At 43.0% G+C, this 18,454-nt stretch overlaps 1 protein-coding gene across 1 annotated transcript in view; it reads right to left on the minus strand.

The window, feature by feature from the left end:
• Positions 1-16,407, minus strand: part of PRDM16 (PR/SET domain 16) — a 43,430-nt gene extending 27,023 nt beyond the window's left edge. The window contains exons 1-4 of the mRNA XM_019470725.1: positions 16,330-16,407; positions 8,893-9,091; positions 3,916-4,068; positions 3,241-3,410 (exon numbers count right to left, since the gene is read on the minus strand). Coding sequence (XP_019326270.1) covers positions 3,241-3,410; positions 3,916-4,068; positions 8,893-9,091; positions 16,330-16,348 — 541 coding nt within the window. The 5' untranslated portion in view covers positions 16,349-16,407. The remainder of the gene's footprint in view (positions 1-3,240; positions 3,411-3,915; positions 4,069-8,892; positions 9,092-16,329) is intronic.
• Between the last annotated feature and the right edge of the window lie 2,047 nt (positions 16,408-18,454).

Consider the following 18,454-nt stretch of genomic DNA (forward strand, 5'->3'; position numbering starts at 1 on the left):
GCTAACCATTTCCCCCTGGATTATGGGGGCTTCATTCTGCTCCCCGTCCCTGTCTTCCAGCTCAGGGGGCTGGGTACCCGGAGAACAATGGGTCTTACTATTAAAGACTGAGGCAAAGAAGGCATTAAGTACCTCAGCCTTTTCCTCATCCTTTGTCACTATGCTTCCCCCCTGCATCCAATAAAGGATGGAGATTCTCCTTAGCCCTCCTTCTTCTGACACCCCGTCCTCCAACTCAGTGACGAAGAGGTCCTTCCTTCCTTCCTCCCTCCCAACTTTTACTGACAGGTACATGCAAGTGTGACTTTCCCTATATTTTTTTCTAAATCTTTAGGATTTACATCAGTGCTTGAATATCAAATGACCGGCAGGGGAATATTTCACCGGCAGCTCTGAAAATATAAGGGGAAGCCCTTTCTATTGAAATTCAAAGCAAAGATTATTAAAATTTAACAAATTTGACACTTCAGTTCAAATGAGCGTCCCAAAATTCAGTGGATTGTCACTGAAGGGTCTGCTGTGTCTGGTTTCTGATTGCACTCGAAATTTAATATGAACCATCTTTCCTCAGAGCATTTCAGCCTTTCTGCTTTGGACCCAGATACAGCAAGGAGCTGCAAAGGAAGCACAAACAGAAGGAGAACTAGAAAGTCATCAGAAGAGTTTCAGTGTCGGAGTAACAGCTTTTTCAAATGAGTATGCTAAAGCCATCCTTAGTTTTTGGCAATCACACCTTAAAAACTTGTGTCAGTTCTTCTGAACTACTATTATTGTACACATATAGTTTTATGGCTGTTGCATGTATTATTTTAGCTACCTTAGACTTTCAAAGAAAGGGTTTATTTAGCTTTTTTACTTAGTTTTAAAATGTTTTCTTAAAAAATATCTAAACAGAGTTCTTAAAGGAAACACTATGCAATTTATTTTCCATAAAGCTAATAGTCGATTAGACACAACAATCTCTGTTTCTACAGAAATTTAAGCAGAGGAATGTGTCAGCATCCGCGTAACACACAAGTCTCACAGACTAGTTCAGTCTCTCCGGGCTGTTCCTGTGCTTTGCTATCGCAAGAGACGCACTTGCCACTAGACAGCCTCCGAGGGATGCGAAGTGCCGCCCCCCCACCAGCTAGTCAGGACAGCCTGTTCACTGCTGCACGTCTCGGGTTTTGATGCTACTTTAACTGCTTGACCCTTGGTTCTAGAATGGGTGAGTATTTTTCTTGTCCTGCTTGTCTATGCAAAGCCAGCATCTTTAGGGTTGTGGGAGTGACTGCGTGTGTCCAAATGAACAGGCAGCTGTTCATGTATCCACATGTAAGGATACCATGAGTAAGCTCCCTCTCAAATTACTAATAATATCCAAAGAAATGTCACATTTGGGTGGATTTCTTTAAAAGATGTTTGTCTATTTTTCTTTACAGAACAAAATTACCCCTTTCTAATTTTAACCATCTCCCTTGCCATGTGCCAAGGGATGCTACATTGTGGTTTAGAAGATACACACAAGTTTATAATAAATGGCTAATCTGCTTAAGCAGATTGTATCACAACCGAGTGCACTCGCTGTCAGCTTTCACTGCCTCAACACTGTGTTTGTGGTGTTTGTGTTATTTTTATTGCATGCATTCACAATATGACAAAGAAGAGGTTATATTGTTCCCATACGGCAAAACTCTGTAAGACTAAGGATAACAAGAGCAAAATCTTCCAAGGGAATCGGGTTCCTTTTTTCCATTTTCCACCCCAGGGAGAGTTGCTACATATATATGATGCTGCACAAAATTCCCTAAAGAAAAGTGCTATAGGTATGAGAGCTCACATCATTATTCTAAAATAAGGAAAACTGGAAATTTTTTATTTAAGTCTCCAGTTATACAATGCTTTAGTAACTCTGCATGTAATGCCCTCTCTTGCTGTTCTGTGTTCTGCAGTTACACAGTTATGGTTTTGCAGGTTTTTTTTAACGCCAGGTATAGTATCATAAAAAACAAACAAACACCCCACACCCACACCCTCCCCCCTTTCTTCCACTGAACAGGAAAGAAAAACTTTCCAGCGAATCCTGCCTCATGGCTCCCTAAAGTTGCTAATGGATTCCATATTCATGCTTGTGGCACATCTGAACTAGGCAGAATCAGTCTCAAGTTGTTTTACACACTGATTTAGACTGACAACTCCCTAATTCTTATGAGGTGAGAGTGAGGAGATTATGAGAAGAAATCATTCATCTCACTGCAGCAATACTATGAGATTCAAATTATCTCTTTCATGTGCCCGTCATCAAATGAAAGATTGCATCAAAATGAGCAATAAGAGCATTTTTTCTTCCTCCACTGACACCCATCTGATTATCTCAGAACACATTAATGAAACGAGTCTCCCAGGATACTCTTGCATACTGTTCCCATTATACCAATAGGGAAAAAAAGGCAGAAGTGGGTTCAGTGGCTTCCCTATCGTAAGATCAAAGCCTGGAATCAAACACAGATCCCGTTCTGTGCTTGAACTACGCTTTCTGAAGAGTGTCAGGAAGTAGTCCCTAAAGTTTCTATACCTTTGTTGTGACACAATCCACTTTTCTGCAGAGTTATCAAAATCCAATAGGTGCTTGTGTCAATTAAAAAAATATACAACCCTGAGAATGACAAGAGATCAGATGAATGGCTCTCGAGAGAAAATGCCCTTTTGGAAATATTCCACTAAAGAGAGCACTAAGGACACAGTTAATCTGCTATTTATTTGGCTACCAAGCATTATCTAAATGAAACATGCAGTAAATAAAGAAGGAAAAAACTCTTTTTAAAACACCTTCTTCTCGTCTCTGTGACTATTCCAAATTCTTTACAATGACTACGGGATTTGAGGCACCCCTGAAAACATTTCGATCAGGCCGTGTCAGCTATTTATTTATGTCACCAACATGAACATTCAAAAATTATTACGGAAAAAAAGAAGAGAGAAAGAAAAGATATGAGAAAATGGCATCGCTAGGACTGCTGAGAGGCTCAGCTTTTAACTTGTCAAGAAAGTCAAAAACTGCCATGAATGTTTACTGAAAAAACAGGGAGCATTAAAAAAAAAAAAAAAAAAAAAAATCGCTGCGGAATTTCATCTTGTGCTCTGACCTATAAAATTACAGCGGCTGCTCACAGAGGGACAGCTAGTACTGGGGGGCCCCCGCAGGATACGTGCAATTATAGCAAAAGCCAGAGCTCTGTGATGGCCGTGACAACTTACATATGAAAGGTTTGACAGTACTGTGAATGTGCTTGTGTTGTTTGAGACCAGACGAGGTGGCAAAGGTTTTGCCGCAGTCCGGGCAGGCATGGGCCCGCGCGCCAACGTGCTGGGAACGGATGTGCCGCTGGAGGTTGCTGGGGTCGGTAAACACCTGAAAGAGAAAACGCCTTGAGGGAGGGGAAACGAAGCAGTAGGGAGAAGAGCATATACGTCAAAAGCTTGACTATTTTTTCCGCTTTTTGTCACCACCGCTCCTGGCATAAGGAGTGCAGGATATTCACCTCCTGCTGCAAACAGATGATGAAGCGAGCAGGGCTGAGCCGTGTCCTGCCCAGGCTGCCGGCACGCTCTCCGAAGTGTGCGGTGCTCACGGTTTAACAGCCGTTTGCTTACCTACATCTGCCCTGCACAATGCTCACCTGCCACCCCGGCAGACTCTCCAATACCTGGGAGAAGGCCAAAGGCGAGTTGCTCGGGGCAAGGCTGAGCTCCACATCCAAGATGACGTGCCGGGGCCAGCTGAGCACACCACTCCCCTTGTGTTACCACGCTCCACACCACGGCCGGGCCACCGAACCACGCCGGCATGGGTCACCCATCCTCTGGACCCCTTCCCCCAAAACCCAGCACCCTCTCCCAGGCAAAGCTGCCTACGGTTACCATGTCCCGCACCGTACCTTAACACAGTTTTCACATTCAAACCGTTTCCCACTGTCGTGAGACATTTGGTGACGAATCAGGTTGGATTTCCAGTTGAAAGCCTTGGGACACTGGTCGCACTTGTACTCCCTCTCCTCGGTGTGGATTACCATGTGCTGCTCCAGGCTGGGAAAGAGAGACTGGCTGACCTCGCATGGCAGGCGGTGGCCCACAGCCCGGGCCGGTGGCGAACGGAGCCCAACTCCGAGCGCCCACCTGAAGCAGGCACTTACTGTCAAGGCATATACTGTTACAGAACTCCTGCCCCGTATCAGGGAGGTTTGAGACCAAGAGAGGTGATTAGAGATGGCAATAGAGAAACAGGCCGTGAGCCTGTGGGGTCCGGGGGGTTTCCAGGACTCACTGCTGCTGCAGAGCGCGACTGCAAAAGCCTTTTTGCAGGGGGAAGGGGAGGTGACCAGCACATCGACCATGAGGGGTGCAGCGACACGCAAACACCATTTCTTTTTTTGGCATTTATTTCACAGATGGAAGCTGCCCTATTCTGCCTCAAAACGTCGCTGCGTTTTATGATATTTATTATTAAATACCTGAGTCCATTTACAAGGAGGAAAAGGAAGGTAAAACCAGACCTGACCCTGCAGGTTCCTGAAGGGAAAAATGAGCACTTTGTGACCAAGACTTCTATGGCATCCCCACAGGGAAAGACAAGATATTAGCTGTTGCTGCTGAGACTATCACGTTGCCGTTTTCATGGGCACAAAGCCCACAGCTTCCCAGAACACAGCAACTTAACATTGGAAAGAAACATGATAAGGTGCAAACACATTTCACTTCTAAAAGTCAGACATCTTTTATTACTTAACTCGGCAATTTCAACTTCTGCCAACTGGCAGCTTCTCCCAAACCAGGAGGATGATGGCAAACCAAAGTGGCTGCTGGAACAGGGCCACGGCAGGGATGGCTTTCCAGAGAAATGCACAGGGTGCTCGGTTTCCCCTATGCCAAAGCGCTGTCTCTGTGCATCAGCACGCAGCGCTCTGCTGGGCCACCAAACCAGGTGTGACAGTCAAGGGAACGCACTGTCGGTGGCAGTGGGGCAGGTACAGAGCCTGGGAAACCATTCTGTTGACGACTGGGCGCTGTAAAACGTAATAAGTGGGCTGGAAATCCTGCACCTCAGGCCAGTCCTCAGAAACGAAGGAAGACAATTTGCGTCCTTTGCTGCCTTCAGCACAGTTTAACAGGAGTTACAAATACTCCTCCTCACTGTGAATTCTGATGAAGGACAAACTTGTGTGAAATCTGCTACTGCCTGAAATCCCCTACAGATCGATATTAAACCATTCCTATGGAACTTTAAAGCACGGCTATATTTTATATAGGAACATTAAACACTACTAGAAAATCCTGCCAGTCTTCATTAAATGCTACAGGAGGACTTCGCAGCAGATAACTCCTGGGCATTTCCACGGAGCCTGAGGGCTTTAGAAACCTAGGAATCGACTCAGCCTTGACACGTCCTCAGGACTATACCGCTCTCATTCTCTTCAGATGCCCATAGGGACCTGCATCCCCAGTGGGACTGTACATGGACAGGCACCCTGGCACCAGCAGGCACCTGCCTGCACCAGGGTGGAGCAGAAGGGACCTGACACCGGGGTCCTTCGAAATTCCCAGTGTAAAGGCTAATTGCACTGACAATTGACCTGCATTGAAATCTTTGTGCCCTGAGGGCATTTGCTGGCACAGGAACAAGGGCAACCCTGTAGAAGGTGGCTTCATCACAAGTGGGCTTGGTGGGACTGCAACTCACATACGAAGCTAAGCAGCCACCAGCCTGCTACTCCCTTGAAGAACCTCCTCTTCCTTCAAGTCAGATAGTTAATATTCATGAACATGCCCCTATAAACTGCCAATCCAGTAATTTTAAAGAAGCAATATTCATTTTGCTAAAGAAATGCTGTTCTTAACACTACAAAATTTTTTACACATACAAAGAAATATATACCTTTCATATACATATACAAAAATACGCTCCTGTTAACTGTGATTTATGAGTTTATTTAGCACAAATATGGACAAACTAATACGCTGTTTAGAGGCAAGTACCTACTGGGATTAGCAAAACATTTGTTTATTTAGTCAGCTGCTAAATGCTCAATTTCCGTTCCCCAGTGGCACTCTTGATTTGATCTGTATTAACTTCTGAAAAATTGTAAGACCATCTAGGTATGCTGACTGGATATATTCTGTGTTTTAGTGGCTTTCTCAGTGCATAAAATGCAGCAGATTGATGGGGGAGGGATAGATGTGGACATTCTCTCCCAGCTCCACTAAATCCATCAGTGTGTAGTACACTGAATGGTGATGTTGCCGACTCTATCTTTCCCCTGTTGAAAAAATGACTTGGTATTATTTGCTTAAAAAATCCCCAACCCAAATACTTGGAATCAATGCTCTAAAAGACAATGCAGCCACTGAGCCCAGGAGCCCCTATCACAACTCCAAGCATTTCCCAAGCGAATAGGTCTGTGGCTAGTGACTCGGAGTATCTCCATCTGAGTTCAGTTGGAAATAACTCGAAAAGGCCTCTCCGTCACCTAGGGGTGCTCAAAAATTGGAAATCCCTGCTAGCACACACATGGACTTTTGCCTCAAGCTCAAGATATTTGCGCTGAGCACACTGATGACGGGTAAATGTTCTGCCAGGTTTCCTTCTTAATTACAAGAAGGAAAGTAAAGTAAAAAAAGTTACCGTAAAGTAACGGTTAGGAATGACGATTTTGAAGAATGAAAACAGAAGGTCCTGAAAATAAATCGGGACAGGGCTTGTAAAATTGGTGTTCTGTCCTTGGCCCTTCCAAAGGTTTTTGGTCTGACTTTGAACAAGCCATTTGTTCGTCCCTTTTACCTGCCCACACTTAAAAGCAGTGCTTGCGCTGGGAGCCCTCTGCTCCACTGCCAGCAACGCTCACAATGGAGATGTGCCCCAAGGTGAGTCAAGTCTTAGACTGAGTCAAGGTCTGTCTTACCCACTTCTCCCAAGAAATCAAGGGAAACTGGGACCTTAACTCAGCCACATCATTTGAATACCTGGAATTAGCTTCACCAGACGACTCTGAACATCTTACCCACAGGGATAAGTAATCACTAAAGGGAAAAAGGGACTTAAAATCTTTCTGCTTCCCTAAACCCCTGCAAAATGGACACAGTGCCACTCCAGGCCCCCAAGGGGAGCCAGGAAATGCACAGATGTTACCAAGGGAAGACGACATATACATTTCAAAAGGGTATTTCCTAAATTAACATAAAAACTACAGAGCGCTGGAAGCTAAAGAGCAGAAAGTTTCTAACACAGCTAGAGAGATAAAAGAACTGGAATTTCTACTAAAAATCATAAATATTTAAAACATCTAAAGGAAGTTCTGCTTTTCTTGTCAGGTAAAAACATTAAGAGAATCGCAGCCTCCTAGTATCTAATCAAAAGTAGCCAATGTAGAAACACAGGGTGAGGAATAAAGACATCAAACTGTGCTAACAGAACCACTATACAGATGTCACTGGCAGACAGTATCTATTACCAACTTCTAAAACGCCCACAACACAGCCAAGAGCCAAGCTCTCTTCAGTACAGATAAACTAGCGGAATGTTCTTTACGTTTCACCTTTCTCTACATTTTTTAAAATACATTTTTTTCTGCACTTACTCACCTAGATAAAAGATCTGAAAGTAACGATGTAATTAAGTTCAAAACGACTAATGCCGGTGAACATCATCTTTTTAAATTTTTAACTGAAATGAAACAGGCCTTATATTGGCTTTAAGCTCAGTGTTTTTGCTCTACTTATATAGTACGTGAGAGAGGACTGCCAGTTCTCACAATTTTATAACAAACCTTGCTATGGGTGGTGTGTGTTCATCTAAGAAGTCAACTGAAATGAGTATGTGTGAACTTCAGCCTCCGGTAAACTGATAAAACTCTAGTCCTTATGCTGTGGAGAAAACCTTGAAAATACAGCCTGAGAGTTAAAGGCTCAGGCTGCAAACAAACACAGTCCTAAAATGATTAAAAAAACCCCTCAACTTTTTAAAACTGGCTCCTAATATTTAACCATTTGAGTCTCACATTGCAAATGAACCAGAAATCTCAAAGATCTCTGCTTTAAAGCTGCACTTGATTACTATCACATTATGCTTGAAAGATGGAAATTTTCAGTTCAAACTTATTGGGACAAAGAATTTTTCCTTTTAAAAACACTTTAATTCTTGTTTAGAGTTGCCTTATAATAATAATTGAATAATTATTGGAAATAAAAATATGAGATGGAGAATATTCTATCTTCTTTTTTCCCTTTTTACGTTTCTATTACAAAAATGCTTGGTGAACAAAAAATTGTTTCATGAACGTTTTCTTTAAAAAAAAATTAAAACCGAAAATTTGATTGGAACAGAATTTTTTTAATTGCTTCTGCAAGATCAAATAGGAGCTCATGAGCATGTTAAGAGTTCTTGGTATAACAACGCCTCTTTATATCCACTGATCTCAAATGACCAAGAACTACATATAAAAGAAGTCTTCATGCAAATATTGGCAGAACGTAATACCACTGTTTTCCCTCAGAACCAGATCACGTGGGAGCAGCTGCTGCAAAGATACTAACCAGGTCAATCAACCTGTCTGTCACTGCCCTGAAACAAGTCGCAGGGAATTCAGAAAACAACTATTTCAACTTCATATTGCCAATAATCTGTGGGTGCTTGCTATGAAATCAAGGTGCAATAAAACGCCGTCCAATAGCTAATGACATTGAAGGATCCTAAAAATGACTTTCCTGAACCCTAGGGAGAAAGGAAAGGCATACTCCCGTAGCTGTCCTGAGCTGCCCAGCTCCCACCCTGGTCCCATGTTTCCCACCATCAGACAGGACTGCGCAGGAGTAGCAGAGAGGGGCAGGCCAGAGGAGAGTCTGGCAATTTTCTGGTACCTGTATTTATTGGGGAACATCCTCTCGCAGTCTTTGCACTCATAGACCTGTCCATCTCCAAGACCTTCTTGCTTGATCTCGTCATTCAGGGTCTCGTACAGGGAGCTGACAGCATTGCAGGCGTACTTCTTGTGTCGCCGCAGGTCGAGCTTTGACTGAAAAAGTTCATCACAGTCCTCGCAGCGAAATGTGTGCTCCTCTACAACAGACAGAGAAGATGATTTTGACTTGTGGATCAGAGCTTTCAAACAAGTCTAATTATTTTACCCAACACTGGGCTTGTAAAGAAAATGTAATATTCTGTGAGGATCTATCAAACAAACAAACAAAGAGGAAATTTGCAAGTGACAGGAGAGAGAAACCAAGGTAGGCTGTGCCAGCAGATTGCTTTCACTTTAAGCACTAAGAAAAAAAAATAAATTGCACAACCAGGAGAGATCTTGTTTTCTTTGTGTCCTGGTCTCTGCTGAGATGTAGAGACCTACAAGAATTAGCAGATACAAAAAATACTGGGGCTATTCTGGAGTATTTTGTTTGCAATGAGGTTTTTTGAGCTCTTCCTCAAAAGGGGCTGCCAGGGAAAAAAGGAACAAACCATACTTGTAAAACAGACACTGGGAAAAGCAAATCGCCACAGCACAAACCTGGAGAAGCTCCTTTCTAAGAAAATGTCTGTCTAATGTTATCCTCTTAACTCGTCCTGCACAACTGCAGAGGCACAGCGTGCCATCAAACCCGAGGAGTTCAAAACCAGAGTACCATGGAAGAAAGAAAAGGGAGCCAACTTCCCTGTTGTTGTGCTGTTTTGTTTTAAAAAAAAAAAAAAAAAAAAAAAAAAATCTAATGGACATAAATTATTGTAGTCAAGGTCAAACAAATTAAAAAGAGGGCAGCTATTATTAAGTTTACAAGGCAGCATCCTGACCATAGTGCCAAGCCAAACAATCAGCTCAGAGCTGTAAATTTTCCAGGAGAACGACCTCTGCGAGGGAGTTGGGATAGCTCCGGGTTTCTCCACCCAGCAGCCAGCTTGAAACAGCAGCTTTCCAGTCACGACTTAAGTCACTGGTGCAGCACTTCCCTGTCCTGCTCTACCCTCTTCTTCTGGACTCTGAGGCTCTGTTTTGTATTAAGTTTTATTCTCTTTTTCTGATAACTTTACTTTCAAAAGGAAAGCTTGTGGTAAAATGCATTAGCTCAGAGGGAAGAGTGAAAATACGCTTTCTAAGAGATGCAGCCAAAAGCAAATGGAGCTGATCCATCCCCGAGCGCTGCTGCTCTGCGGGGAAGGGGATGACGGGGTAAGATGCGGGTGGCACTCGCATCTTCATGGCCGCTTCTCTGCCTGGAGATGTTTTCAAAATCTGCAACCTTTCAGCAAACCCCTGGTTTAAAGCACCCCATGTACTTGTCTGCCCAAAGTTTTGCACAATTACAACCACTTAGGCTGTGCTTTAAGGCCTGAAATTGTGTTTTATATAAATCAGGGTTAATTTTGTTAAAAGTGTGACACGAGTACAAACACAGGCAGTGTCAGACCCAGAGACCGCCTTGCTTCCCTGCTTGCGCTCGGGCAATAATCTCCTTTCTCCGTCTTTCTCAGTACAGCCTGTTTAAACTCAGGCTGTGGTTTTCGACGCCTGCCCCTGCACGCCGGGGAGTCTGCGACTTGCTTCTGCAAGCTATGTAGGCAGATGAAACCCAAAGTGGTCCACACCTACACGGAAAGTGTCAACATGCCCACAAACTGGAAAAAGTCAAGCACAGCTAAAAAAGAAAATATCACTGAGACACAATCAGCGAAGCCTTGCTATTTATCCAAGCAGCATGTCTAGTGGTACTATACCCCGTTTGCACAAGGAATGAATAAAATACAGAGATGCTATAGGATTTTCTGAACTGCAGAAGAGAGGGGTGTGAAAAGACATAAAATCCAGCGGGTCAGCGCTTTCCTTTGGGGGGAAAGGGGATTTTGACTAAAAAAGGAGACCTAAGGGAAGAAAATACCCGTATCTTTCCCATTTCAACTAGTTTTGACAGACCATATACTCTGAAATCGCTATCAGCACCCTCACAATGAAGTGGATCAAGCCCTGCTCTACTCCTTAGAGAAATTCTGTTTACCAGCATTTTGTAGAACAGTACCAATATGTATCTCATGTGGTTTATGTCCCTAGGGAGGGAAACCTGGAAATCAGGATATAAAAAACTACCTAGCAGTATCGAGAGACCATGTATAACCTACCATAAAATAATCCAAACTACCTTTTTTGAGGGGGGGGGGGAAGAATTGTAGTATCATGATACGTCTCGTTATTGCATTTTACCTGTAACAACAGTATGAAGCATACAATGTTACCTAGCAAAATTTAAGGTTTCATCTACACATGTTTACGGGCCGAAAACATTCTTAGCGTGAAAGCAGCAAGTGAGGGGGGGCAAGGGCCGTGATTAGGTGCGTTGCACCTTTTCACTCTCCACACATCCATAACTCGGGTGAGAAGAGACAAGCTGACAGCATCAAGTGTCCCGAACGCACGCACTGCATGGGCCGAGGCAATAATCTCATCATGACATCTCTCCTCATTATTCATGAATTCACGTTAGCTCTCACGCACACTGAAACAAGTGTTTATCTGCTACAACGTTCAGTTTTCATAGTCTCAGACGTCAAGCTCTACTCAAAAGTGTCACTGGCACTAACAAACATGACCTTACTTTTGTTCTGGTTTTGACTCTTGGAGACGTGCGTGGGATAGAAGTTCATTTGACTCATGCAGCCCACTGAACTGTGGAGTAACAGGATAAATCCCTCAGTAACTCCAGATAGCATGGAACTGCTCTGGCAAGGTGTTCGCCTACCTCAGAATTCACCCCGCAAATCAAAGGTTTCCCCTCTTTGCTCTTTCGTAAATACAGCGATGGCTCAACACGAGAAGGCTTTTTTGTAGAAGCGACTGAAAGCCCTCCGGATTGGGAACTCCCAGATAGCTTCACCTTTTAAGAAGCTCCTATGAAACTCCCAGCATCTCTCAAGCTCAAACCGGCAGCTCCCCAGACCTGAAAACTTGGAATGGAGGAAAGAGATTTTTTTTTTTTCTTTTTTTGACTTCAGAGAAAACGCATCAAAATACCTTCTGCAAATCCATACTAAATTCTTCCTACTTCAGTTTGAGATTTACATGATTAATTGTATCTTATTTCACCCAAACTACCCTCTGGGAACCAGAAATCCACTTCAAGTTTGGAAAACCAGCCATGGAGAACCATTTATTATATACCTGGCTAAAGATGGACAATTCACAAGCACCCCCTTGTATACCACAGTATACAACCTGACAGAGCACTACCTGTTGTTATCAACACGAATAACGTTATTTTTGTCCTTTCTATGAGATTACAGAGTAGGTAGACAGACAGACAGATGAAATACATTAATAGCCTCAGTAATAACTGTTAGAGAAGAGATTTTGCTTCTAATTCTCCTTGTCCTTTGTCAGCAGAACTCGCACAAATCACACGCAATATAACACGGTCCTCAGTCGGCAGAAGCTGACGTAGTTAGGTTTACACAAGCTGAGGAGCTGCCCCGTCAGACTTTTATTAAGAAATGTAAGAAACAAGACAGCTCAGCTGAGAGGTGCATTTTTTGCTTTTGCATTTGCATACTTTCAGAGCTACACAGGTTTTACAGATCTAGCCCTTGCACATCACTAAATTGAAAAAAACCCTGTCTATTTTGTACAGGCTCATGCTTCATTAACAACAACATTCCTCTTCTATCACCAAACACAACAGCTTTTTCATAGATAGAAAAGATGGATGATAAGAAAAGAAATGTATGTGCTTCAGAATATTTGGGTTTGGAAAAAGAAATTTTTATTGAAAAGAAGAATTAGAAAACTGACAAAAATACCATTAAACGCCTTGTAGTCACATTATAGATGTTGCCGCTGGTTGCAGATATTATTCTGATGCTCAGACAGGTTAAACAGAGGGAGAACTGACTGGCTGGTAGAGTAGCTGATTATATCGCACCAATATCCAACATCCATTCCTCCGGCATTCCCATTTCTGAACTTCAGAAGATTAGAGATCAGACTTCTCAATAAATACCACTGCAGGGAAAGGAACTGACCTGTAGACTAAGGGCCAGACCATCACCCTGCGAAAATGAAACCTAAGTAACAACGGAGGCTCAGGACTGAACTAAGAAGACCTGGTATCTATTTTGTGTCTTTGTATCAGACAACCAGTTTGTAGACTTCAGGTTCACTACAGGGTTTTTTTTTCCTTCTTTAAGCACCAAAAATAAAAATACTGCCCTTCAAAACAAGGTCTCATTAAAGCTTTCTTCTTTCTTTAAGCACCACAAATGAAAATACTGCCCTTCAAAAGAGGTTACTACTTCAGTATCTTACAGGGAGAAGGGGATAAAAAGAAAAGAAAAATCCAGTTACAAAAAAATTGCTGCCTGTTCTCTATGTCTTGTTTGTCAAATCTATGGTTATATGTGTCTATCTTAAGTTCCATCAGTAACACTCAGGACAAAGCAGGAATGTAACAGAAAAATAAATCAGTGCCTAATAGCTTTCAGAGAAACCAAGGGGAACACAATTATGTGGCATCTACATGCTAATCTACCAGACTTGAATCTCAAAGGAGTTCAAGTGCCCTACTCAAAATTCCTGCAGTGATAAGGGGTCTGCTGTGTTTGGCTGGGGTTTGGATAAAAGATTTTTATGATAATTATCTTTGTGTGGAACAATTTTGCATTTTCTTTCTTGTTAATTCAGAATCGAAATGGGGGTGCGAGGCAGCAGGAAGATAGCATTACTGAAAGTAAAAAGTATTAAGAAGTCAAATATTTAATGTTGGCCTATTATAATTTGAGAGCAATTATGTGGCAAAAGCACTAGACGTTACCAGGAAGATACAGATAAATGTTGCACAATGACGAAGATGGAAAACAAGGAGCACTTTTCGCTTGTTCAAATAAAAGCCTATTAGAAACAGAAATGCAAAACAGTGGTGAGTTTTCTTTCTGATTTCTTCCTGACATCAAAAAAAAGGTATGTGTTACTCCATCACTGTGAATACAGAAATTATTCATCTCTGTGTGTTGGTCTCAATAAAATTATTAACTTTTGGGGGGCAGAACACTGAAAAAATAATCCCAAACCTGACATCTCAGCGAGACAGCAGCTACCACACTGCCTGTTCATTCACTTCACCCATGCACCTCCAGCAGAAGAGCTTTCAGCAGCACTAATCCTCAAACCATCCATTTTTTCAGAAATATTTCAAACTAATTGTTTGAATAACTAATATTGTATGTATACTCTTAAAGAGTTTCACTGCAAATTTGAATCTGAAAATTATATTCATACACAGGTAAAAGAAAATAAATGTATTGTAGCATGTCCAGGTGAGACAACTCAAATTTCAGCCATTAATTATGTAGAACAGCATTTCCAACTAACAGCTTAAAAAAGACTCGTAGGTGAGAACATATTTACAGAAATTAGTCATCAAATAATAAGGCAAAACCTGCAACAGGCTCTGCGTCCAACGAATGAACAGAAAAAGACGTAAGTAGTATGCCCCAATAATCTCTTCACTTGAGAAAATTCATGTACCTTTTATGTTGTTCTCTAACTTTCACTGTCACCAAACGTCGAGGAAACTAAGAACCCTATAAAATAGGGCAGAACATTGCAAGTCCAGGCTGATTTTCATTTCATTTCAGGATCACAATGTACGTCAGATGAGGTCAGGTTTCTGCAGTGCTCTGTGATGATAGGGTTTTGCACTCATCTCGGGAAAAGATTTGGACTTGCAAACAACCATTTTATAATAAGATTCTGTACAGTTTTTGATTACTCTAGATACGTCTGTGCTGTTGCCTTGTTTTTAGAATGTTTTTGGGAATGGTGTAGCACATCTTTCCTAGTTTTCCTGAGAGATCACTTCCACTGCACAGAGTGCTTGTATCGACAGGCTCTGTCGCTTGCAGTGAAAGGGGTGGGATACCAAACATCAGTCAGAGTCTCAGATGAACGTTGAGAACACCACTCTAACAAAGAAAAAAACAATCCTGGCGACACTCTCAGATTGCCAGAATATTTCAGGCCGTGTGTCCTGCTAACCTGCTCTCCTGTCGCTGACAAGAGCCAGCAACAGCTACTACAGAGAAGCATGCAAGGACCCCGCAAAGAGCAGGTGAGCAGCAACTTGTCCCCGGGGAATGACGCCTCCCAGCTGCCCTGCAACAGCCTCTTCAGTGCATCAGCTCAGTCTGAGCTTCCTTCCCAAGCCCCTGAATCAGATGCGTAATCTTACTGTGGGAATTCTGGCCATTCTTCCTCTTCGCTACGAAATGTTTCTGGATCTTTGTGAAACTAAAATTGAACCCAAAGCTTTCAACAATCTAACAGAATAACAAGCAGAAGGCTCCATGCTTTTTCTTATTAAAAAGGTAAGTACTTCATAGCCATCTTTGAGCACCATGAAAAAGGAATAAGGACTCAAAGTCTTCTCTTTTCTTTCTCTTTTCCCATCCCTCTCTGCATGGCTTTTGAATTTCACAGCACCATTCTGGTGTAGGAAGAGAATCCAAAAATCTTAGCACATTGCTCCTTGCCCTAGCTTACTAGAAAACACTCACTTAACCGTAAAGCATTACGGTCTTTTAGACAGTCTGTGTGATGACTGAACTTCGGTAATTAACAGCAGGATATTTAGGGGAAAATGGTTATGCTAATATACGAAGAAGTGAATAAGGCTTAGTCTTTCAGGTTGCTCCACACGCGATACACAGTTAGGGAAACTTCTCCCTCTGGGAGCCTATTTGAGCTATGCACCTGGTCCTGCAATACCAACTCACTGCAAGGCAGGAGACATTGCAGTAATAAAAATGTGACCTTTCTTTTAAAAATAATCACGCTTTTGGCCTTCACCACATCATTTCGGGGTTTCAGAGGTATCTATATTCTAGCAACAATAATTCTCGTGACGACTCTTCCATCCTCTGCCTGGATCCTCCTTTTCCGTGTAATCTAAAGCTCTAAAGACCAGTGTTTTGCAAGACTCGGAATGGTTTGGCCCATTTTTATTACACCCAAAGAAACATGGTGACCCTGCGAATTAAAAAGGCACCTCCAATCATATTCAAAACCACAACATTCCTCAAAGAGAAGAAGCAAATTAACCTGTTACATGCCTTGAAGTTAATAAAAATTTGCTTGCTATCATTGACTAAGACAGCTACTCTCACCAGAGAAAGAGTGAAAATAAGCATAAAATATTAACAGTTACAGAAGGGGCAGATACTGGATCAGGTTTTTGTCCCAGTTCAGCACTAACTGAGGTTCTCAACATTCCTAGTTTGCTGGTGAGAGGTGCAAAAAGGTCCTATCTAGCAAAACAAGGCCTTACCTTCCATGCTGGGCGCCATGTTCCCAAGTGAATAACCACCTTCCTTCAAATACACCAAGAGCTCTTCTCCTGGCTCAATTTCTTTAATAACTTTATAATAGATCTGGGAATCAGAAACAAAAATTGAGAGACATGTTAAATATGCAAAGACTTGCATTTTACATTTTAACCAATAACTCAAATTATTCCAGCTAATAGGGGAGGCTGTCACTTGATTTGTCTGATAATTGCTACTGAGAGCTCTTTTTTCCTGCCTTTATTTTACTCTATGTGTGTCAGCATTTTGTGCAGCTTGGACAATAAAGTAGTATTTACGGTAACAGCCTCTCTCGTTCAAATTACACAAAATCTTCCCATTCTTTTCCCTACTTCCTATAACCTTAGTGTATTTGTTATAGCAAAGGGAAGATTAAACTGATAGAATTGACGCATTTAAGTCTCTGCTTCTCTAAGCCAAAATTGGCCTGATAATTAGAGATCTGAATTAGCATATCCTCATGGAATTATTTTGTAGATTACTCTCACCTCGAGCCTGAGGGCCTGACCCCTAAAGACAAGCTCTGAACCATTCCAGGTGAGCAGTTTATCCCCATTCAGGGTTCCTGTCTAACCACAGAACCTGGACCTTCTGAAACGTACTGCGTACAGTACCATTCACCTACCGTACCTTTGTCATTACACCGGAGAACGAACCCAGAAATAGAAACAGGCTTCAGACAAGGGCAGAGACCACATACCAGCTGCATGCCCCGTTCACATTGCCATTTAAAAGTGCGTAAAACATGGTTTAAAGGATACCTAGGCCTTACACAGGTTTCCCAAACCAGAATGAATTTTCCCACTCCAAGGATGCATTTCTTAGAAAATATTACGACGAGAAAGAAATCCCCTTTATCCGAGGTGCAACAAAGTGTAACGTTGCACGGCATCGACGTATTAGCGTATGTTTTCATACACACCACACGCTCATCTTTACTGTTCTACCCCCAAACCAAACAGAAACCACGGCGGTACGTCCAGTGACAACTGGGTTACATGCGAGCGGACCCCAATGGCCTCATTCCTTCTGACAAAATGGCAGAGTTCGCGGGGAGGCAGAGTGTGCTGGTAGTGGCTTATTCGTATCAGCAGGCAGAGAGCTCGCTGGTTCCCTGTAACGACTGATAACTAAATCTGTCTTCATGTTCGCGTGCTGCCCATGGGTACTATGCAATGCGGCGGCTGGGGCAGTTCTGGGTGTGGAGAGCGAGCTCCGTAACTTCAGCTGGGAGGGCATTTCATGAAAACCTCCACAAGGAAAACAGCGGAAAACAGCAGCAGAAGGAAATCAACAGCGGGATGGGAGTTTGTGTGACTGACAAAGAGGATCAGAACTACATGAAATCCAAGAGGCTCAGTGTCTTCCATATGTTTTCCGAATTTTTAGAGTATGCTGGACCCTGCCCTCTTCTACTAATAATACCGTGAGAATTTAACAGATAATAGTTATTAACCGCAAAGTTTTATTAGCACTGCCTTTAATAGCAATGCATGAAATTCTTTTTCAGGATATCAACTACAATTTACCCAGAATGATTCCCTAAATTAGCTGCCACTCAGTCTCTGCCAATCTACCGTTTATGGGGAACAGAGACACAAAACTCTTAAATGCCTGCGAGGGCTGCGTTAACAGCGTCACCACGATGCGTTTTTCCTCCCAGAGCCTCCTTCATTCCTTCGCGCAGAAGCACGAGGCCTGGGAAGATGCGTGCCTCCGAGCCCCGGCGGGAGCAGCAGGTGCCCGGGCTCCTCCCTGACTCGCCCGCTCCGTCCCAAGAGCCGATGCTGCCAAGGTTTGCACGGCGATGTGGCATTGCTCCCCAGAGCAGCCTCGCTCCCTTCGGCGGGTACGGCAGAATCCCGTTACTGCTCTGCACTTTTCCTCCAGATTGAGTTCAGGAAACTCCCAACAGATTAATAACCCGCGTTACAGCCCGACACGAGACTAACCCTTTACCACAAGCCAGCAAACTGCCCCAGATACTACATTGCTTAAGCAGACGCACCCCTGTGCCTATGAACAGCGGTGCTGTCTACCCCGTAGCACTGCCCGGCGGAGGGTACCGCTCCGGCACGACGAGCTCCC

This window comes from Aptenodytes forsteri, unplaced genomic scaffold, assembly GCF_000699145.1.
Source record: "Aptenodytes forsteri isolate BGI_AS27 unplaced genomic scaffold, ASM69914v1 Scaffold16, whole genome shotgun sequence".
Lineage (NCBI taxonomy): Eukaryota > Metazoa > Chordata > Aves > Sphenisciformes > Spheniscidae > Aptenodytes > Aptenodytes forsteri.